Consider the following 23,882-nt stretch of genomic DNA (forward strand, 5'->3'; position numbering starts at 1 on the left):
TTTTTACTGGCAGAGTAGAGACCCAAAAGAGCCAAGACAGCTTGGAGTAGACATTGCCATAGAATCATAGAATAGAATCTCTACAGTGCAGAAAGAGACCATTTGGCCCCCCGGGTTTGGGGGGAGGGGAGCTAGAAGAGTTGACTAGGATCAAGGAACTAATTGATGGGGGGGAGGATGCAGGGGTAAGGGGAATTACAAAATTAATGGTAGAGGAGAGGGTGCAAGTGAATGAAGGCGGTAATTTAGATAAGGGAGTAGAGGGAGAGGGTGTTCGCGACTCATCAAAGCGGGTCCAGATAAATGCTGGAATAAGGACACTTTGCCTGAATGCACGAAGCATTCGGAACAAGGTAAATGAGTTGATGGTGCAAATCAGCACAAGTGGGTATGATCTAGTGGCCATTACAGAAACGTGGCTGAAAGGTGACCAGGACTGGGAGATGAATATCCAGGGGTATCAGGCGTTTAGGAAGAATAGACAGGAAGGAAAAGGTGGTGGGGTCGCGCTATTAATAAGAGATAATATCAGGGTAGTACTGAGGGATGACATAGGCTCTGAGGAACAAAACGTGGAATCATTATGGGTAGAGATAAGGAATAGTAGAGGGAGAAAGACACTAGTAGGTGTGGTATATAGGCCCCCAAATAATAATGTTGAGGTAGGGAGGGCTATAAACAAGCAGATAAGGGATGCGTGTAAAAACGGAACGGCAATAATCATGGGGGACTTCAACATGCACATTGACTGGCAGACTCAAGTCGGTAAGGGTGGAATGGAGGAAGAGTTCTTAGAATGCTGTCGGGATAGTTTCCTTGAACAGCATGTTACGGAACCGACGAGGGAACGAGCTATTTTGGATTTGGTATTGTGTAACGAGGTAGGTAGAATTAAGGATCTTATTGTGAAGGACCCTCTTGGGTCTAGTGACCACAATATGGTTGAATTTCTTATTCAGATGGAAGAGGAGAAAGTTTGGTCCCAAACCAGTGTCCTCTGTTTGAACAGAGGGAAATATGATAGGATGAGGGATGAATTGGCTAAGGTAGACTGGGAGAGCAGGCTGGCAGGTAGGATAGCTGAGGAACAGTGGAGGATTTTTAAGGAGATCCTTTTCAGTTCTCAGCAAAAATATATTCCAGCAAAAAACAAGGATTGTAAGAAAAGGGATAACCAGCCGTGGATAACAAAGGAAATAAAGGAGAGTATTAAAATAAAAACAGCTGCGTACAGAGTGGCCAAAAATAGTGGAGAAACAAGTGATTGGGAAAAATTTAAGAAACAACAAAGAGAGACTAAGAAAGTGATAAAGAAAGGAAGGATAGACTATGAAGCTAGGCTAGCAATTAATATAAAAAATGATAGTAAAAGTTTTTATAAATATATAAAAAGGAATAGAGTGGCTAGAGTGAATGTTGGACCCTTGGAGGACGAGAGGGGGGAGTTAATAGTGGGAAATGAGGATATGGCTGAGTCTTTAAATAAGTTTTTTGTGTCGGTCTTCACGGTGGAGGACACAAATAGTTTGCCAAATATTAACGATAGAGGGTTGGCAGCAGGAGAAATACTTAATACAATTAATGTTACCAGAGAGGCAGTGCTGGGTAGACTAATGGGACTGAAGGTGGACAAGTCCCCGGGTCCGGATGGAATGCATCCCAGGGTATTGAAAGAAATGTCAGAGGTAATAGTGGATGCGTTAGTGATTATTTATCAAAACTCGTTGCATTCTGGGGTAGTGCCGGTTGATTGGAAAACGGCTAATGTTACGCCGCTGTTTAAAAAAGGAAGGAGACAAAAGGCGGGTAACTATAGGCCGGTCAGCTTAACGTCTGTAGTAGGGAAAATGCTGGAATCCATTATTAAAGAGGAGATAGCAGGGCATCTGGATAGAAATGGTTCGATCAATCAGACGCAGCATGGATTCATGAGGGGAAAGTCGTGCTTGACGAACATGTTGGATTTTTATGAAGATGTGACTAGGGTGGTTGATGGAGGAGAACCGGTGGATGCGGTGTTTTTGGATTTCCAAAAGGTGTTTGATAAGGTGCCCCATAAAAGGCTGCTGAAGAAGATTAGGGCACACGGAGTTGGGGGTAGTGTGTTAAAGTGGATTGGGGACTGGCTATCCGACAGGAAGCAAAGAGTCGGAATAAATGGGTGTTTTTCCGGTTGGAGGAAGGTAACTAGTGGCGTGCCGCAGGGATCGGTACTCGGGCCGCAACTGTTTACCATTTATATAGATGATCTGGAGGAGGGGACGGAGTGTAGGGTAACGAAGTTTGCAGACGACACAAAGATAAGTGGAAAAGTGAATCGTGTGGAGGACGGAGAAGATCTGCAGAGAGATTTGGACAGGCTGAGTGAGTGGGCGAGGATATGGCAAATGGAGTATAACGTTGATAAATGCGAGGTTATACACTTTGGAGGAAATAATAACAAATGGGATTACTATCTCAATGGAAACAAATTAAAACATGCTACCGTGCAAAGGGACCTGGGGGTCCTTGTGCATGAGACGCAAAAGCCCAGTCTGCAGGTACAACAGGTGATCAAGAAGGCAAATGGGATGTTGGCCTATATCGCGAGGGGGATAGAATATAAAAGCAGGGATGTCTTGATGCACCTGTACAGGGCATTGGTGAGGCCGCAGCTGGAATACTGTGTGCAGTATTGGTCCCCTTATATGAGGAAGGATATATTGGCATTGGAGGGAGTGCAGAGAAGGTTCACCAGGTTGATACCGGAGATGAGGGGTTTGGATTATGAGGAGAGGCTGAGGAGATTGGGTTTGTACTCGTTGGAGTTTAGAAGGATGAGGGGGGATCTTATGGAGACTTATAAGATAATGCGGGGGCTGGATAGGGTGGAGGCGGAGAGATTCTTTCCACTTAGTAAGGAAGTTAAAACTAGAGGACACGGCCTCAAAATAAAGGGGGGTCGGTTTAAGACAGAGTTGAGGAGGAACTTCTTCTCCCAGAGGGTGGTGAATCTCTGGAATTCTCTGCCCACTGAGGTGGTGGAGGCTACCTCGCTGAATATGTTTAAAGCGCGGATGGATGGATTCCTGATCGGTAAGGGAATTAAGGGTTATGGGGATCAGGCGGGTAAGTGGTACTGATCCACGTCAGATCAGCCATGATCTTATTGAATGGTGGGGCAGGCTCGAGGGGCTAGATGGCCTACTCCTGCTCCTCTTTCTTATGTTCTTATGTTTGCAGCGACAACAATCCTACCCAGGCTCTATCCCCGTAACCCCACATATTTAATCTGCTATTCCCTCTATCCTACGCATTCCTGGGACACAAAGGGGCAATTTAGCACCTAACCCGCACATCTTTGGACTGTGGAAGGAAACCGGAGCACCCGGAGGAAACAGACACAGGGAGAACATGTAAACCCCACACAGACAGTGACCGAGGTTGGGAATCGCACCCGGGTCCCTGGCGCTGTGAGGCAACAGTGCTGACCACTGTGCCATCGTGCTGCCCAAACTGCCCGCACATCAGAAACTATTTGCTCAATATGATAGTCACCCACAAATGGCTCAGAATGCACACTCTCCATCTGACTGCCTGCCACTCCTAGACCAGTATACCTCCTCGGCATCGACGCCCCAACACTCTTTTCCTTGCCTGAAGTTAAAGACTAGTTCTGTGAGGAACTCCACAACATCATCAGCAGCATCCTTAGCACCAAACATCTGTTCCTTAGCACCAAACATCTGGGGCCAACCATAACTCCTTGCCCTACTGCCTCGGGCGACATGGTATTGGCAGGATGAATGAGAACAGACAGAGATTACTGGAATTGTGTGTTTACCACAGCCACTGCATTACCAACTCGTTCTTTCAGACCAAACTGTGTCGCCAGCTTTCATGGAGACATCCAAGATCATGCTGGTGGCACCAGCTGGACTGCATCATCACCTGGTGAGCCTTTATAAAGTGTCCTAATCTCACACAGCTTACACAGCACGGACTGTAACACCAAACACCCCCTGGTGTCCAGAAACATTACACTCCAACCAAAGAAGATGCATCATTCCAAGCAAACTGGTCACCCTTGTATCAACACGTTCTCCCCGTGTCTGCGTGGGTTTCCTCCTGGTGTTCTGGTTTCCTCCCACATTCCAAAGATGTGTAGATTACGTGGATTGGCCATGCTAAATTGCCCTTTAGTGTCAGGGGGACTAGCTAGGGTTAGCATGGGGTTATGGGGATAGGGCCTGTGTGGGATTGTAGTCTATGCAGACTTGATGGGGCCAAATGGCCTCCTTCTGCACTGTAGGATTCTATGAATGCTACCAGAATTTCTCACCCACAACTGTCACAGGAGTTTTTCAGTTCCCTTGAACAAGCCCTTCAAAACACTCTGTGGGGAATACAGAGTAAGAAGTTTAACAACACCAGGTTAAAGTCCAACAGGTTTATTTGGTAGCAAAAGCCACACAAGCTTTCGGAGCTGCAAGCCCCTTCTTCAGGTGAGTGGGAATTCTGTTCACAAACAGAGCATATAAAGACACAAACTCAATTTACATGAATAATGGTTGGAATGCGAATACTTACAACTAATCAAGTCTTTAAGAAACAAAACAATGTGAGTGGAGAGAGCATCAAGACAGGCTAAAAAGATGTGTATTGGCTCCAGACAAGACAGCCAGTGAAACTCTGTGGGGGTTACAAATAGTGTGCCATGAACCCAATATCCCAGTTGAGGCCGTCCTCGTGTGTGCGGAACTTGGCTATCAGTTTCTGCTCAGCGACTCTGCGCCGTTGTGTGTCGCGAAGGCTGCCTTGGAGAACGCTTACCCGAATATCAGAGGCCGAATGCCCGTGACCGCTGAAGTGTTCCCCAACAGGAAGAGAACAGTCTTGCCTGGTGAGCCCAGTGGGCCCACACTACAGACATCATCTATAACTCAGCAATGATCACCTTTGGCAAATGTGAGAAGCAGAATGCAGACTGGTTTCAAGCCCACTTTGAAGAGATGCAACCAGTCATAGTCGCAAGCGTACTGCACTGCTGATCTACAGGCAAACCCCCAGCGAGGAAACATCCTCAACACTTAAAACTGTCAGAAGCACAATGCAAAGAACAGCTAGACACTGTGCAAATGAATGCTGACAACATCTATATAGTCATATTCAGCTGGCCTCTGACACCGGAAATGTACGACAGCATCAAGGAAGCTTTTGAACCAAACATCAAGAAGACCATCCCATCCCCCTCCCCCAAATCTAAATGAGGGGAAACAATCACTGACCAAAGCAAGCAAATGAACTGTAGAATGGAGCACTACCAAGAACTGTACTCCAGCAAAACATTGTCACTGATGTCACCCTCAATGCACCTCAGCCTCTGCCTGTCATGGATGAGCAAGACTAGCAGCCAATGGAACGGAAGCTCAGTAATGCCATTGATTCCCTATCCAGCAGAAAGGCGCCTGGAAAGGATGGCATCACTCCTGAAATAATCAAGTGTGCAAGCCAGCTATACTCTCAAAGCTCCACAAACTGCTTTGCTCGTGTTGGGATGAGGAAGAAGTATCACAGGACATGCACGATGCCAACATCATTGCCCTCTATAAGAACAAGGGTGACTGCAACAATTACCATGGAATCTCCCTACTCATCACAGTAGGGAAAGCCTTTGCCCAAATCGTTTTTAAACAGACTTCAGAAGCTGACTGATCGTATCTATGCTGAGGCTCAGTGAGGCTTTCGTGCAGAGAGATCCACTAACGACATGCTGTTCTCCCTACGCCAGCTACAGGAGAAATGCCATGAATGATGAATGTCCCTCTACGTCATCTTCGTACATCTTAGCGAAGCCTTTGACCTCATCAGCAAATGTGGCCTCTTCAATCTACTGGCAAAGATCAGGGGGGCAACTCTCCCATCCCATTGCACATACGTTCCCGCCCCGATAGTGTTTCGCGGGGTCAGATCCGCACCGGAAATGGGCAGGGGGCACGGGAATGGTTTAAATTCATATTTAAATATAATTAGCGGGCCTGGGACTGAAGTCTGATGTTGCATCAACATCTCACACAGAGTGTCTAAGAGCGTACCATCAGGCTTGCAGCTTCACACATTCAGGTGCCCACCCTCACTTCCCACCCTCGCCCACCAGCCAGCGCATAATTGTTCTCTGGTGTAGACCATGGGTGGGAGCAGATTTCACATCCGCTTCCAATCCCGCCTATCATGCTCGCCTGACAAGTTGAAACTTTAGGTCCATGGCCACGATGCTGACTGAATGAAATATCACAGAACACATGCAGGGTTCCAGCTATGGTGTAAAATGAAAATGGTGTTGTCAAAAAAGGTGTAATTGCTGCTTGAACAATGATCTTCCTAAGTGTTTTCCTTATTTACAACCACCTGGAATAAAATATCTATATCATGTTCAATGTGCCAGTTTCCATTTCAAGTGGAAGCAAGACATCTAGAAAAGGACGTGAAGGTACCACTAAATATAAATCTGTTCATGCGTGTTAATTCAAGTTCTGCTGCAATTTTTCTACAAATTTGAGCCAACACAAACTGCACTCCATGGACAATGAGCACAAAAAACTAATTTTTCTCAGCTGTATTATTTACCAGCAGGGTTAAAATGCACACCATTATTGTGAACCAGATACTGGTTTGCATTTGTAGCGTACATAACTTTTAAATTGTATGTTGCTAATATTTTTTACATTGCGATGCTGCACAATCTAGAGTTACAGTATGGTTACCTTCCATACTGTCACTCTGTATTCCTGGATTCAGTTTAGAAAATATAGGCCAGGAATTTACAGCCCTGCCAAGGTTATGTAGAAACTGAAAGCAGGAATAGGCCTTTGAGCTGCTCTGCCATTCATTTTGATCATGGCTGATCATCGAATTCAATATCCTGACCCCCACTTCCCTCCCCTATACCCTTGCTCCCCTTTGCCCCAAGAGCTATATCTAATTTCTTCTTGAAATCAGACAACGTTTTGACCTCAACTACATTCTGTGGTGGTGAATTCCACACATTCACCATCCTCTGAGTGAAGAAATTTCTCCTTACCTCAGTTCTAAAAGATTTACCCCTTATCCTCAAACTATGACCCCTAATTCTGGACTCCACCACCATTGGAAACATTCTTTCTGAATCTACCCTGTTAGAGTTATGTTTCTATGAAATCCCCTCACTCTTTTGAACTCCAGTGTATATAATCCTAACGGATTTAGACTCTCCTCATATGACAGACCTGCCATCCTTTGCTGCACTCCCTCTATAGCAAGGACATCCTTCCTCAGATAAGGACACCAAAACTGCACACAATACTCCAGGTGTGGCCTCCCAACGCCCTATACAATTGCAGCAAAACATCCATATCCCTATACTGAAATCCTCTCACTATGAAAGCCAACATAAATTGACATTTATTTTGGTAGGGTCACCTGGGCGGGGGGGGGGGGGGGGGGGGGGGGGGAATCCTGGCCATCGTCTCTCGAAAATTACCCCCAAACATGTCTTGCTCCAATGTCACCTTTCTTAACTTCCTTTTCGAGTATTAGTGTGGTCACTGTTCCTCTGAATTTTTCTCTTTTCTTCCTTCTGAACATCCTTCCCTAACGTTGTTGTACTGGAATATGGATTGACTGCACTTCTTTGAGTCCAATCCATTCTAACATGACTGTCCTTGGCTCCCTCAATCTTTCCTTTTTACTGAATACAAGCTTTTGGAATTGAAGAATGACTCACCTTATTCTCTTCCCTATTCTTTTCAACTTGGTGCCTTTTGCTATGGGCTTGAATTACACCTAGATTTCTCCATTTTAAAAAAGTAATGATATTTATCTATGTTTCTATTGGCTATCGCACTTTATAAGTTGTTCAGCTTCAAACTGTCTGAATGAACAGCCAGTAGCTTATGGTAAGAATGTTGATTAAGGTGACTCAAATGCCAGGTTGAACTTTGTGCTTGCTCAAGACACTGTCACAAAACTTTAATTGGAGGAATAAGAATCAGAATGGGGGTGCTAACCATGGATGTAAACCCATTGATATTTCATCCATAGTTAAGCCAAACAAACCACGTAATTAATTTCCTTCTATTTATAATGTCAGCAAATTCAGCATATACTTGTACAATGTTTCATTTAAGAATTTCAGGCTGTGCATTCCTTTGGATATGACTTGCAGCAACTGTATCTAGTTTGATACCCTGCGTGCTATAAAAAAACTAATACTACACCTTGTGTAAGTGACCGAAGTTCATGATTTTTATTGGTTTTATTCCTGAGTAAGCCAGGTTGTGGATAGTATTAAAATAAATAAATTGTCCTATTATGTCTTCTGGAGATATTTTAAACCAATCCACACACCTGGATTTCGAACTTCCAGGTACTGCTTTATGTCAACAAATGTGACATCCAGTTTGGGAAGAAACATTCCGCAAATCTCCACATGATTGATCAGTTGTTGTGCTTTTTGTTAGTGTTCCTCCACACTACTAGATCATTAGCTTTAATTAAGTGTTCAAGTCCTCAAAGACTTTAGAGTAAATTTAATGAATGGCACAGAGGTGTGCATTCCAGATATACACATTGACTTGAATACAGGACTCAGTGTACATGTGAAATTTTCCATTTCAGTATCAGAAACTGAAAGCACTTGAAACCTCCTTGTCTAGTGTAAATAAACATTGTAAAATTGGCATCATAGATCAAAGTACCTACCAGAGCTGTCAATCTAGCATGTTTCCCCTGGGGCTGAGGTGTTTCAACAGGCTGATAGATTCCTGAGCACTCAGCTATAATATGTAATAAGCCCTGCTAAAGCCACAGGGGTTGTACCACACTGGAAAAATAGCAAGAGGTACTTTGATCTATGATGCCAATTTTACAATGTTTATTTACACTAGACAAGGAGGTTTCAAGTACTTTCAGTTTCTGATACTGAAATGGGCCAAGCGCTGGCAAGTGGGATTAGGTGGACAGATCAGGACCTTTCATGCAGCAGTGCAGATTTGATGGGCCGAAGGGCCTCTTCTGCACTGTAGGATTGTGTGATAATTTAAGGTGTCGAGATGATCGGCACTTACACGGGCCTGTAGTAAAAAGGATTTTTATTCAAAAAAGTGGAAAGTTATTATTGAGCTTTTGTTACAGATCCTATTAAAAGTGTGGAGGTCTTCTGGTTGTTGCAATTCCAGTTGATGTTATAACTGGATGGGAAGATCCCAGAATGGAACCCTGGCTCAAAGACTGTCACTTTTACTTTTTTTAAAAATGTAAAACATGAAGAAACGGAGTCACAAAACTGCGAACAAAGGAAAAAACATTTATTAAAGATGAAAAAAATTGGATAATGGTACAAAATGCATTTACTCCACCCTTATTTTAACAATCCCACACAGGTTTTAGGATTAACACGGATTAGAAAATACACCTTAATCGACAATGGTTTATGAATTTACGTTCAAAAGGTGTGCAAGGTTATTCACTTGGACGGGCACAGCCATGTTAATGGCATAATGTTAATTCCTATTTCAGTAAAGGAACACTTTCTTTGAACTCATTTCTCCCAGCTTCTATTTTTATATCCCAAATTCACCTTGGACTATAGATTTCAAGAAGGGAAATAAATATGCAGTTTCACGGTTTATAGGGTTTGCAGGCTCTGTTTAATTGATCAATTTATCTGTGCTGTGCCCTCATTATGTTGACCCCGGTGAGCTGCAGACAGCTTGGGAAACCCATGCTCTGCCTATTGAAACCAGAATCCTTAGTTAAAGCCACTATCGGTTGCTTGTTTATACATTGAGATTACTAAACCACAGCGTTGCGGAGGTTTCCTGCTAGGATTGGAATGCACTCCAGGTAAAGCCAGAAGTGAAAGGGGTCATGTCAGTCCGCTTTCAACTTACCAACATTTCTCAGCCATTTAATTACCCACATATACCTGGAATTCCTATGACTGCACTTGAAACCAGTTATTGTCTCCATTTAGAGTAAGTGTTCTGAATATACAAAATAGGAACAGAAGTAGGCCATTTGGCCTCACCAACACCGTGTGTAACTGAAGTATAGCATCCTTACTTTCATGTTAAATTCCCCTCGAAATAAAGGGTAGCATTCCATTAGCCCCCTTGATTGTGTTGTACCTGCGTACTAACATTTTGTGACTCGTGCACTAGAACACCGAGATCATTCTGCACCTCAGAATTCTGCAGTTACTCTCTAAGTATTTAAGTAATACTCTGTTATTTTTATTCTCCCTGCCAAAGTGAACAACTTTAGTGTTGAAAAAGCAGATAAATGAGTTTCATGTGGTAATATTCACATAGATTAACTACAAGGCCTGTGATACAAAACAGCTTATTACAGTGTCATTAAAATTATCTGTGCAATTGATCGATGAATAATTTAGGTTTTTGAATCTAGAGAGCAGCATTTGATAACACCTTTCCTAATCACCGTCTTTCATTGCAGGCAAGAGCAGGTCGTACCACCATTGTGATTGCCCACCGCCTCTCAACAATTCGCACTGCTGATGTTATTGCTGCCTTTGACAAAGGAGTGATCGCTGAACAGGGAACACACACTGAGCTCATGAACAGAAAGGGCATCTATTATTCCCTGGTCATGCAGCAGGTAAGCTGAAAGAATGTTCACCGGAACCCACTTCGGTAGGAAGAAGATGGAGAGGCGATACAAAAGAAGGGATAAAATGCTTAAGGCAGCGCAGGAGCAAAGGGACCTGCGCGTATATGTGCATAGATCATTGAAGGTGAGAGAGCAGTTAATAAAGCGTATAGTATTCTAGGCTTTATTAATAGGGGCATAGAGTACAAGAGCAAGGAGGTTATGCTGAACTTATACAAGACACTAGTCAAATCTCAGCTGGAATATTGTGTCCAGTTCTGGACACCACACTATAGGAAGGATATGAACGCACTGGAGAGAATTCAGAAGAGGTTTACAAGAATGGTTCCAGGGATAAGAAACTTCAGTAATGAGGATAGATTGGAAAGGTTGGGATGTTCTCCTTGGAGAGGAGAAGGCCAAGAGGAGATTTAATAGAGATATTTTAAATCATGAGGGGGCTGGACAGAATAGATAGGGAGAAACTGTTCCTACTTGTAAAAGGATCGAGAACAAGAGGGCACAGATTTAAGGTGATTTGCAAAAGAAGCAAATGTGATGTGGGGGAAAAAAACATTTTTTCCACAGGAGTGGTTCGGGCCAGGAATGCACTGCCTGGAAGTGTGTTGGAGGCAGGTTCAATTGAGGTTCAAGTGGGCATTAGATGATAATTTGAATAGAAACAATGTGCAGGGGTACAGGGAAAAAGCAAGGGAATGGCATTTATTCATAATGCTCGTTTGGAGAGTCAATGCAGACACGTTGGGCCAAATGACCTCTTTCTGCACCATAACAGTTCAGTGATAACAAAATTAGCCTTAATTATTCTGTTTCACTGTGACCGAGACAGCTTTCTAATTTTGCTTGCAAACACCTTAAAAAATTGAGGCAAAATATTGAAATAATTGATGGTTTAAAAAGCCTTATCCATACAATACACAGAGGAAGGAAAGTCCAGCAAGATTACCTTCTATTCCAGGAGCACCACCTTTTTATCCAATAAAGAATTAATTATGTCAATTATAGAGGAGAAAATGTCCCTTGTTTCATACAATGGTTCAAGGTATACGGGCTAATGAAACAAATGTATTGCATGAATGTATAAAAGGGCCCTGTGCTTGGAAGTTGGGGCCTATGAAAACTTCCACTGCAGTTGGTAGAAGATGGTGGATTTTGAGCCATGCCATCATGTCTGGTTTTACAAAACAGTGGTTTTTATTGACAACTTTTCTGCTGGGCCAATTTTCTCCATCATTGATTCTCTGAGAGTCCTGCGTACATGTATTTCTCCCTATTTTGCCATAAATGCAGAATGAGGGGTATGGTGAGTAGAAGAAGGTGGCCAAGGAAATCAGAGGACAGCAGAAATGCACCAACAGGACTTTCCAAAACTCAGGCACCAAACGATAAAACGCGACCTCTACAATAGTTCAAAATTGAGTGGAATGGCATTGCAGATGTCAGGATGCTGGATATATTTTAATGGAGCTGGGGCAACTCCATGGACCTTTCACAATAGAGGCTGGACCCGATTCCGGTATTCCAAGCTGCAGTCCTACTGCTCCCTATTTTCATCAGGCTGATGCCCGATACTCCTGACCTGACCAGTGGGGAATAGGCATGTCTTATTCTTTGAGGAGGTAACAAGGAAGTTAGATAAAGGAGAACCAGTGGACATGATTTATTTAGATTTCCAGAAGGCCTTTGATAAGGTGCTGCATTGGAGCCTGTTAAATAAGTTAAGAGCCCATGGTATCAAGGGTAAGATCCTGGCATGGATAGAGGATTGGCTGACTGGCAGAAGGCAGAGAGTGGAATAAAGGGATCTTTTTCAGGATGGCAGCCGGTAACTAGTGGTGTGCCTCAGGGGTCGATGCTGGGACCACATCTTTTCACACTATACATTAACGATTTGGAAGAAGGAACCGAAGGCACTGTTGCTAAGTTTGCAGATGATACGAAGATATGAAGAGGGACAGGTAGTATTGAGGAAGCAGGGGGGCTGCAGAAGGACTTAGACAGGCTAGGAGAGTGTGCAAAGAAGTGGCAGATGGAATACAATGTCGAAAAGTGTGAGGTTATGCACACTGAACCTGCATGTTAACTTTAAGAGAATCTTGAACAATGACTCCCAAGTCCGTTTGTGTTTCTGATTTCCTAAACATTTCCCCATTTAGAAAATAGTGTATGCCTCCATTCCTCCAGTGCCTTCAGTTCCTTCTTCCAAATTGTTAATGTATATTGTGAAAAGTTGTGGTCCCAGCACCGACCCCTGAGGCACACCACAAGTCACCGGCTGTCATCCTGAAAAAGATCCCTTTGGAAGGAGGAATGGAGGCATAGACTATTTTCTAAATGGGGAATTGCTTAGGAAATCAGAAACACAAAGGGACTTGAGAGTCATTGTTCAAGATTCTCTTAAGATTAACATGCAGGTTCAGTCAGCAGTTAGGAAGGCAAAAACAATGTTAGCATTCATGTCGAGAAGGCTACAATACAAGAGCAGGAGTGTACTTCTGAGGCTGTACGAAGCTCTGGCCAGACCCCATTTGGAGTATTGTGAGCAGTTTTGGGCCCCACATCTAAGGAAGGATGTGTTGGCCTTGGAAACGGTCCAGAGGAGGTTGACAAGAATAATCCCTGGAATGAAGAGCTTTTCGTATGAGGAACAGTTGAGGACTCTGGGTCTGTACCAGAAAGATGAAGGGGGGATCTTATTGAAACTTACAGGATACTGTGAGGCCTGAATAGAGTGGACATGGAGAGGAAGTTTCCACTAGTAGGAAAAACTAGAACCAGAGGGCACAACTTCAGGCGAAAAGGACAATCTTTTAAAACAGAGATGAGGAGGAATTTCTTCAGCTAGAGAGTGGTGAATCTGTGGAACTCTTTGCCACAGAACGCTGTGGAGGCCAAGTCATTGAGTGTCTTTAAGATGGGGATAGATAGGTTCTTGATTAATAAGGGGCGCAGGGGTTATGGGGAAAAGGCAGGAGAACGGGGATGAGAAAAATATCAGCCATGATTGAATGGCGGAGCAGACTCAATGGGCCGAGTGGCCTAATTCTGCTCCTATGAATTATGGTCCTAGCCTTCCACAAATTTCATTGAGTCTTGATTCATGACTCATCAGAAGTGTTGTGAATCCTAACCTGCACGTGGGAATCTTTTGAAAGATGACCCCAAATGGTCTTCCCCCATATACTCTCCATGCTAGCTTATGCCCCTCCCCCATTCCTAATTGCTCCTCAGCACCTCCATGTGAACCAATGCCCATCCAGATCCCCATTAGCCCCTCATACCCTTCATGACAACTTATACATCTTCCATGCTTATTTATCCAGTATACACTTTGTGCAACAAAGTCCCAATGTACCATAATGGGCCGCTTGAACAGCCAAACTCTGCACCTGACAACCCCTTTGGTTGACTCCAAGTTGTTTCTCGGGTGTCAGGCCTGTCTTCTGTTAGCACCTGCCTACCCAGATGAAAATTCTGCTTTTTCAGGCACTTTTTCTTGAGACAGGCACGCTAAGTTTGACAATTACCCGATTCCTGATACATGCCACGAGGATTAAAATCACTCCTGAAGAAGTTGAATTTTATTCTCTGTTGTGAGGCATTGTTCATCTGTTAGTGCACTTCTAATGTCCTCTAATTTTACTGGACACCATCTTCTATTCATTTTCATGTGTGTGAAAAAGAAACTCCTGTATTTATCTGGCTGTTCTGTTTCTGCCGTAACTATAACTGAAGATTCAAAGTGTGAAAGATCAATGTTCAATCTGAAAGAAGCAAAAAGCTGTGTGATTTGGCTAGCCAGACTTTTAATTGTCTTTTCACAAACTTTTAGCAAATTCATCAAGGTCTTTCAAGGCAGCATTTTAAACACTGAAGCCGCAGTGTAAACAGCTGCAAATGTCTGAAAGTTAAAATCCTAATTCTTAGTGCTTAAATTCCTTCATGGTACCACTTCTCCCAATTATTCTTCTTCTTCAGTCCTAACTCCCTCAGGAACATTGCATTCCTCTTGTCCAGTCCTCTTTTGCATTCCAACTACCCTTGCCCAATATTGGTGTCTTGTTATCAGTCTTTCAAACCCCTTTGCACCCCCTCCATAGGTTTTCCATTTATTTCCCTGTTATTTCATTTAAGACCCTTTTTAAAGTTCACCTCTGGCCAAGCTAAAATAGTAGATACTGTTCAGTGTTAGATCCCAGTTTTCTCTGTGCTTATTTTTCAGGCTTCGTCCAGGGAGAGTGACAGTGATGAAGAAACGGATGATGCTTTGGAAGAAGTGAAGCAAGCAGAAAATAATGAACACAAAAGTACGAATATTATCAACAGGAGCAGCTTCAAAAGAAAATCAAGCAGGAAACTTCACCAAACTAATTCCTCTGAACCATCGCAAACAATAATGGATAATGAACAAGAAAAAAAATCGGTTAGAATTATATAATATCTAAACTAATATTGAAAATGTTTTGGTAAATGTTTGTGTATATTAGGGGGAGGTAGTGGCACAGTGGTATTGTCATTGGATTAGTAATCCAGAGATCTAAGGTAATATTCTGGAGAACTGGGTTCAAATTCCACCATGGCGGATGATGGAATTTAAATCCAACAAAATATCTGGAATTAGAAGTCTAATGACCATGAAATTATTGTAAAAACCCATCTGGTTCACAAATGTCCTTTTAGAGAAGGAAATCTGTCATCCTTTACCTGGTCTGGCCTACATGTGACTCCAGACCCACAACTCTTAAATGCCCTCTGGAATGGTCGAGTGGGCAACTAGGGGTGGGCAATAAATGCTGTCCCGTAACATCCTGCAAATTAATCTTTTTTTTTAAATTATGTGTTAGGACTGTGAAACAATTAGAAAAATTATGGTTCATCACACGATTAAATATTTTAACCTCCAATATTTGGATGCAAATCGAGTGAATGCAACTTCTGCTTCCATCTTTTTCAAGGTTGTTTCATACATTTTGTTTAAAGTGAACAGAACCACATTACATCCATGCACCATTTTAAAAAAAAAAATACTTTTCCAATTCAATCAAATCAAATCCAATTCAGAGTCTCAACACGTTGAGACATTTCCGATCCAGGCTGACAAGACAGGGCGAGCGACCAAACCACCCTGTCCTGGGCCCGATCTACATGAGCCAAGCTGATTGGAGAAGGGGGAGGTTCCTCCTCCAAGACTTGGGCTCATTTGCATCTTAGCCAAAAGGCCGAGATGCCGCTTTTAAAAGTTGCTTCATATGAAACATATGAAGCTTCAATGTAACCTAATGACCTCAACCAAGTGCAGCATCCTTTCCATACTACACTTGATCTTAGCCAAAAGGCCGAGAAGCGATATTGCTGCATCTAACAAATGAAAAAAGAACATTTTAATCATGCAAACTAAAATCTTCCTAAACTGTATCCCTGCCCTGGCCCAACACACTGAACTGAGTCTGTGTGAGGAGGACATTCAACCCTTCCTGTTTTTCCAATGGATGGATCACAAATCCAAAATTGTTTTTTTTTAAATTACTTAGCTTAAACCTTATTCTCTACATTTAAAAGCTGCGTAACCTGCTCACAATGGGCTCAGGGAAATGTTCACAATGTAAATGATGTTAAAGATCTGCAAAGAATCTAAGTTGCAATTTATTACAGCAAGCAATTTCCGGTGTGCCCACCCAACATATTGGACTGGAATTTTCTGGCAAAGTATTGACAAGCTTATTGCACACTGCAGTATTAGTATATAAATGATCTAGCACCTGGTTGCAAGGAAGAGTCAATCGCTACATGACGTTTAACCTCATGACAGAAAGTTACAGCGCAAATAATGGGGGTGATTCTCCCAAAAGTGCTGAATTGGTGGGAAAACTGTTCTAGATCACGACTGTTTTTTCAGTGCAGCTTTTCACTTGAATCTCCCCACTCTGTGCATTGCAGAGGTCACAATCGGGAATCTCATTAAAAGCCCAGGGGGGCGGGGCCTATTCACACCGGAGTCTGACAGTTCTGGAACTCTGCGCATGCGCAGTGACTCCAGTCTGTCAGTCTCCCCGTTTGCTGGCCAGCTCGATCGCTGGCCAACCCAGGATCTGCACAGTGCTGCCCCTCCAGCCCCCCACACAGTCCGATCGCAGCCCCCACAACAATTCCTGGGCCAGCCCTGACCCACCCCCCCGCCCTGGAGCACCCCAATTGCTGGTCTCCCTCCAGCCCAGACCGATCCCCATGCAGAGTGGCAGTGGGACGCCCTGCTTCCTTGGCACTGCCTGATACCTTGTGGGCAGTGCCAAGGTGCCCCTGGGCATGGGCATTTTTCCCTTGGGCAATGCCAGAGGGCACAGGCTGGCACTGCCAGGGTGCCCATGCCCAGGAGGCACCACTCCCTGCCGCCTGACCCCTTTGGGGAGGGGGGGGCGGTGGCCGAAGGCCCCCCTTCGTTCTGGCGGAGTCTCCCGCTAGTTCCCCGAATGTGGGGAGCTGCTCTAAACCCCGCCGGAATGAAGTACTCCTGGTGGGGTGAGAGATTCAATCAGGTCCGGCAAGTTCCCGATAATCGCATGCATAACATATTTAAACTACATTAAAAAAAGATTCAAATCACTTACCTGTCTTAAGAACATAAGAACATAAGAAATAGGAGCAGGAGTAGGCCATCTGGCCCTTCGAGCCTGCCCCGCCATTCAACAAGACCATGGCTGATCTGAAGCGAATCAGTTCCACTTACCCGCCTGCTCCCCATATCCCCTAATTCCCTTATCGATCAGAAAACTATCTACCCGTGATTTAAACATATTCAACGAGGAAGCCTCCACCACTTCAATGGGCAGAGAATTCCAGAGATTCACTACCCTCTGAGAGAAGAAGTTCCCCCTCAACTCTGTTCTGAACCGGCCCCCCCTTATTTTGAGGCTGTGCCCTCTAGTTCTGGTTTCCCTTCTAAGTGGAAAGAATCTCTCCACCTCTACCCTATCCAGCCCCTTCATTATCTTATATGTCTCGATAAGATCACCCCTCATCCTTCTAAACTCTTCCTGCCGGTTTCCAGCGTGGTCTGGACTCCGGCTGTTCTCCGGACCTGGGGGATGTGCATGCGTTCCCGACGCATGCGCAAATCCCGGAAAAAGGCCGTGACGCGCATCTCCCAGCCTGATCCGCCAGAAAAGTTGCGAGTCGCGATGGGAGAATCGCCCCCAATGTTTGAGTGAAAGAATGCAAGAAAATCCAATTGGTTTTCCACACCAGCAAATTCTGGCCATTGTCTTTCTCTTTTCTCCAACACCGGCATCTCCACATCATTTCTCTTTTTTGTCAGGGACAGGAACTGGACACTGCAATGCTAAGATGCTTCACTCCAAGTGTGTGTTTATTTGACAGTGACGCTTGTGGAAAAGGAAATTACCATTCAGTGGGTTAAAATCATTGAAAATGGGTTAACTCTAAGATGCTCTTTGCATAAACTCTGCAATTAATGTAATTTTGAATATGCAACAGTCATACATGCTTGTTGTAAAAATTCATTTATGTCCTTGCATATATTTTTTCCAAACATGTTTAGTTGAGAACTACTTGAGGTTTCCAGTTCTGTAACTTGTTGTACAGCAGTTTAATAGTGGTCAGTTTATTTGTTTACTTAATTTAAATTAATGCCGGGGGCGGTAGATTTGTAAAAATAGAAAGGACATGAGGACATTCTCAGAAACTCAACTGAACTCACCACATAAACACAGTGGCTACAAGAGCAGGTCAGAGGCTCGGAATACTGCGGCGAGCCACTCACCTCCTGACTCCCCAAAGCCTATCCACCGTCTACAAGGCACAAGTCAGGAGTGTGATGGAATACTCCCCACTTGCCTGGATGGGTGCAGCTCCAACAACACTCAAGAAGCTTGACACCATCCAGAACAAAGCAGCCTGCTTGATTGGCACCACGTCTACAAACATTCAATCCCTCCACAACCGACGCTCTATAGCAGCAGTGGGTACTATCTACAAGATGCACTGCAGCAATTCACCAAAGATCCTTAGATTGCACCTTCCAAACCCGTGACCACTTCCATCTAGAAGGACAATGGCAGCAGATAAATGGGAACACCACCACCTGCAAGTTCCCCTCCAAGCCACTCACCATCCTGACTTGGAAATATATTGCAGTCGCTGGGTCAAAATCCTGGAATTCCCTCCCTGATGGCATTGTGGGTCAACCCACAGAACATGGACTGCCACGATTCAAGAGGGCAGCTCACCACCACCTTCTCAAGGACAACTAGGGATGGGCAATAAATGCTGGCCGCCAGTGACGCCCATGTCCCACAAATGAATAAAAAATATTCTCCACACTGTTGGTGAATCCTTGGCAGCAGTGTGTGCAAGATGTCTGACTGAGGTCTCTATCCAAGTGACTGCTGCCTCTGAACTGAAGCAGGAACCTGGAGTAGGTGGCTCAACCTATACCAATTGCCGCAAGCATGGTCCTGAGATAGCAGAGATGGCAAAGCTAAATGGAAAGAATTCAAGACTTCCCATGTTCACGGTATCTAGGTCAATCAAGTGATGCATATGGTGCTTCAACAGTGGTCTCAACGTCAATATTCTGATGCCAGGAATACGTTGTAATTTGGTTAGGTAGGTCCTCTTTTACAGGAAGCGGGGCAGGAGGGAAGTAACCTTGCAGCATATCTACTGCACAAGTCACCAGACTGGGCCGCACTCCGTTTCCTGCAGGCATTGGCTAAAATGCATAAACCTGGCACAGCTATGTGAATCAGTTGATTGAACCTGAACCCTGGATACTTCAGATATCAGTGCTGCCAGTTCTGATGCCCTTATTCCAGCAAATCTGGCCAACAATTATTAACACTAGCATTTTTCCTCAAATGACATTATTATACTTTTTTTTCCAAAACAAACATCTATATGGCTCAGTGACAGCACAACCAACTTGCGTTATGAGATCCAAGGATTTTATACAAATCAGGAACATTAGACCCCTCAAATTTGCTCCACTGCCATTCAATAAGATCATGGCTGATCTGATAGTAACCTCAGATCTGCATCCCGCCAACCCCCTATAACCTTTCACTCCTTGCTTACCAAGAATATATCCACCTTTGCCTTAAAAATATTCAAAGATTCTGCTTCCACCACCTTTTCAGGAAGAGTTCTAAAGACTCACAACCCTCTGAAAGAAAAAAAAATTGCCTCATCTCCATTTTAAATGGCGACCCTTTATTTTTGAACAATGACCCCTAGATCTAGATTCTCCCACAAGTGGAAACATCCTTCACATCCACTATGTCAAGACCACCCAGGATCTTGTATGTTTCTATCAAGTCACCTCTTTCTCCAGTTGTTACAACTTAGCCTGTCTAACTATTCCTCATATAATAACTCACCCACTCCAGATATTAGTCTGGTAAAACTTCTCTGAACTGCTTCCAACGCATTTATATTTTTCCTGAAGTAAGGTGACCAATACTGTACATGGTACTTCAAATTTAGTCTCACTAGTGATCTGTACAACTAAAGCATAACCTCCATATTTTTGCATTTAATTCACCTCACAATAACTGATAACATTCTATTAACTTTTCTAATTACTTTCTGCACCTGCATACTAGCCTTTTGTGATTGGTGCACTGGGACACCCAGATCCATCTGCACCTCAATGTTCTGCAATATCTCACCATTTAGATAATATGCTTTTTTGTTATGCCTGCCAAAATGGACAATTTCACATTTTCCCACTTTATACTGTATTTGCCAGATCTTTGTCCACTTATCCTATCTGTATATTTTTGGAGCTTGCTTGCTTACTTTCCTACCTATTTTTGTTATCAGCAAATTTGGCAACTATACCTTCAATCCCTTCATTATATAAATTGTAAACCATTGCAGTTCCAGCATTGATCCCTGTAGCACACCACTTGTTACATTTTGCCAGCCTGTAAAAAATGCATTTTGCCTACTCTCTGTATTGTCAGCCAGCCAGCCTTCTATCCATGCCAATATGTTACCCCCTATAACATAGATTTTATTTTCTGCAATAACCTTTGGTGTGGTATTTTTGTAAATGCCTCCTAAAAATCTAAATATTGTACATCCACTAGTTTCCCCTTTATCCATGGCAAATGTTATTAAGTCCAAAAGTTGGTTAAACTTGATTTTCCTTGTACAAAGTCATGTTGACTATGCCTGATTATCATGAGCTTTTTCAAATGTTCTGCTATCGCTTCTAACATTTTCCCTGTGAAAGATGTTAAGCTAACTGGCCTATAGTTTCCCACTTTCTACCTCCCTTTTTGAATAATGAAGTTATGTTTGATATCTTCCGATCTTAATGGGACATTCCCTGAAGCTGTGGAGGTTTGGAAAATTAAAACCAATGCATCAACTTTCACACTAGGATAAAGTTCCTCAACACCCAACATTCAGGCCAGCCAGATTCTGCAGTACAGTAAATGCCTCATTAAATGATAGCCATTTTATAGATCAACAGGGTTTAGACGAGACAACCTCATTTTGTGGTTTACCCTGGAACAGGCAGAATGTTAGACTGGAGATTGGTTTCATTAATTGTTCTTCTTTTCAAATTTTGAAGGAGGAAAGTTTTTCAGACATTTCATTTTGGCAAATTCTTGCTTTGAACAAGTCAGAGTGGCTGTACATTGTCATAGGAATAATAGCCGCTGTGGTAGCCGCTGCTGTCACACCAGCTTTTGCTGTGATCTTTTCCAGGATTATTGGGGTGAGTTACCTTTATCTCTCTGGTACAATTCAGAAATTTAAAATCATAAGCCTAATCTATATATTGTTACAATTTACATTGGAAAATGACGGTTACTCATTCAGTTTGGGTGTCAGTCTTAGCCCAGTGATGGCACTCTTGCTTGAGTCAGAAGGCTACAGAGTTTCAATCCCACTCCTGAGACATGAGTATACATGTGGGCCGACCTTTCAGTGCTGCACAGTTGGAAGTGCCCTCTGTGAAATGAGACTTTAAACTGAGGCCCTGTCTACTGCCACAGGTGGACGTAAATTATTTCATTCTAATAGTTTAAGGGAGAACAGGAATTTCTCCCTGCCCAACATTGATCCCTCTAACGAGACCAAAACAAAGGCATGTTTTGATCATTATTGGCGGGGTGCGGGGGGGCGGGGGGGCGGGGGGGGGGGGATTCTCCCAAAAGTGCTGAATTGGTGGCAAAACTGTTCTAGATCATGACGGTTTTTTCAGTGCAGCTTCAGACCTGAATCTCCCCACTCTGTGCAATGCAGGGGTCACATCACAATCGTGAATATCATTAGAAACCCGGGGGGACAGGGCCTATTCGCACCAAAGTCTGACAGCTCTGGAACTCTGCACATGTGCAGTGGTCCAGATCTGTCAGTCTCCCCATTTGCTGGCCAGCTCGATTGCTGGTCAGCCCGGTACCCCCGCAGTGCTGCCCCACCCCCCCAACCCCCTGCCCACCCCAATCGCTGGCCTTCCTCCGGCCCAGGCCGGTCCCAATGCAGAGTGACAGCGGGACCCCCCAATCGCCCCTAAGCCCCGCCCCCTTGGCACTGCCCAATGCCCAGTGGGCAGTGCCAAGGTGTCCCCTGGGTGTGGGCACTTTGCCCCTTGGGCAATGCCAGGGGGCACAGGCTGGCACTGCCAGGGTGCCCATGCCCAGGGAGCACCACCCCCGCCGCCTGATCCCCTGGGGGGCCCCGATTACCCCCCTCTTCACACCAGCGGGGTCTCCCGCTAGTTCCCTGAATGTGGGGAGCTATTCTAAACCCCGCCGGAATGAAGTACTCCTGGCGGGGTGGGAGATGCTATCAGGCCCGGCAAGTTCTGTGCCAGGCCCGATAATCGCATTTAAAGTATATGTTAAAATATATATTCAAATGACTTACCTCACTTCCCACCGGACTTCTGCGCATTCCCCGCGGTGCCATTTTCTTCCAGTTGGGAGATGCGCACGGGTCGTAAAAGTTCGTGGGGAACCCCCAAAATGGCCAACAGACGCATCTTCTGTTCCAACCTGCCAGAAAAGTTGTGGGTCGCGATGGGAGAATCGGGCCTCAGATTTTTGACTCTGGGACCCAGCTGTCTGAAAATTGAGTGCCTAATTTACAACAGTGACCGCGTTACAGGAAAATATGTAATTGGTTGTGAAGTGCTGTGTGGTGTCCTGAGGTAATGAAAGATGTTATATAAACGTGAGACTTTCTTTTTCATTTCAATTAGGTTTTTGCAACCTTAGACCCTGAAGTGAAACGACAGAAGACGGCTCTGTTTTCCTTGCTTTTCCTGGTTCTGGGTATTATCAGCTTTGTGAGTTACAGTCTGCAGGTCAGTGATCCGGAAGTTTTGAACCTCTGACCCACCAAAATGAAGTTATAAAAACACCAACAGATTGAAATTTTACTTTGAATGCTGGTTTAATCTCTCAGGGAATTATGTTCGAAAATACATATGTTAAGCTGATATTTTATATTAATCATAAATTGTTCTGTTCAAATCCTCAAGGGATACATGTTCGGAAAGTCTGGAGAAATCCTAACTATGAGGCTACGTGGATTATCTTTTAAAACCATGCTGCATCAGGTGAGTCACTTTTCTAAGTTGTTGTATGATTGTCAGCTATCAGGACTGAAGTGTCTTGTGCACATTGTAGAAATGTAATTCCGTGAATTACCCTTCCACCACCATCTGAGTCAGAGTGCTCAAAACAGATTTTAACCTTACTTGGAACTGCAAGGTGGAAGGGAAATTCACACCTCTCGGGGTATTTCCCAGCCCTGGAGATGCTCAGAGTATAGGGCTCCTGATTTTAAATGACTCAACTGAGCCAATACAGGGAGGGGATTTTTGGAACTTGGGGGCACGACAGCCAAAGGCAGAGCCACCAATGGTGGAGTGATTAAAATTGGGAATTAGCAACAGGCCAGAATTGATAGAACACAGTTATGTTGGAACATTGCAGGTCTGGAGGAAGTAACGGACAGGGAGAAATGAGGGCATAGATGGATTTGGAAACAGGATGAGAATTTCAAACTCCAAGCATTCCTCAACTGAGAGTCATTGCAGGTCACTGAGTACAGGGGTGATGGATGAACAGAACTCTCATGAGAACAAAGAAAGCACCGTGTTGGATAACCTCAAGTTTATGAAGGCTAAAATGTAGGAGGCTGGCCAGAACTGTGTGGGAAAAGTCGAGTATAGTGGTAACAAAGGCATGGGAAGGGTT

At 44.0% G+C, this 23,882-nt stretch overlaps 1 protein-coding gene and 1 pseudogene across 1 annotated transcript in view; one reads left to right on the top strand and one right to left on the bottom strand.

Moving 5' to 3' along the window:
• Nucleotides 1-23,882, top strand: part of LOC144503611 (ATP-dependent translocase ABCB1-like) — a 102,505-nt gene that overhangs the window by 39,857 nt on the left and 38,766 nt on the right. Inside the window, exons 9-13 of the mRNA XM_078228215.1 lie at nt 10,474-10,635; nt 14,870-15,070; nt 21,245-21,391; nt 22,880-22,984; nt 23,162-23,239. Coding sequence (XP_078084341.1) covers nt 10,474-10,635; nt 14,870-15,070; nt 21,245-21,391; nt 22,880-22,984; nt 23,162-23,239 — 693 coding nt within the window. The remainder of the gene's footprint in view (nt 1-10,473; nt 10,636-14,869; nt 15,071-21,244; nt 21,392-22,879; nt 22,985-23,161; nt 23,240-23,882) is intronic.
• LOC144481821 (U2 spliceosomal RNA) lies at nt 15,883-15,995 on the bottom strand (annotated as a pseudogene).

Source organism: Mustelus asterias, chromosome 2 (assembly GCF_964213995.1).
Source record: "Mustelus asterias chromosome 2, sMusAst1.hap1.1, whole genome shotgun sequence".
Classification (NCBI taxonomy): domain Eukaryota; kingdom Metazoa; phylum Chordata; class Chondrichthyes; order Carcharhiniformes; family Triakidae; genus Mustelus; species Mustelus asterias.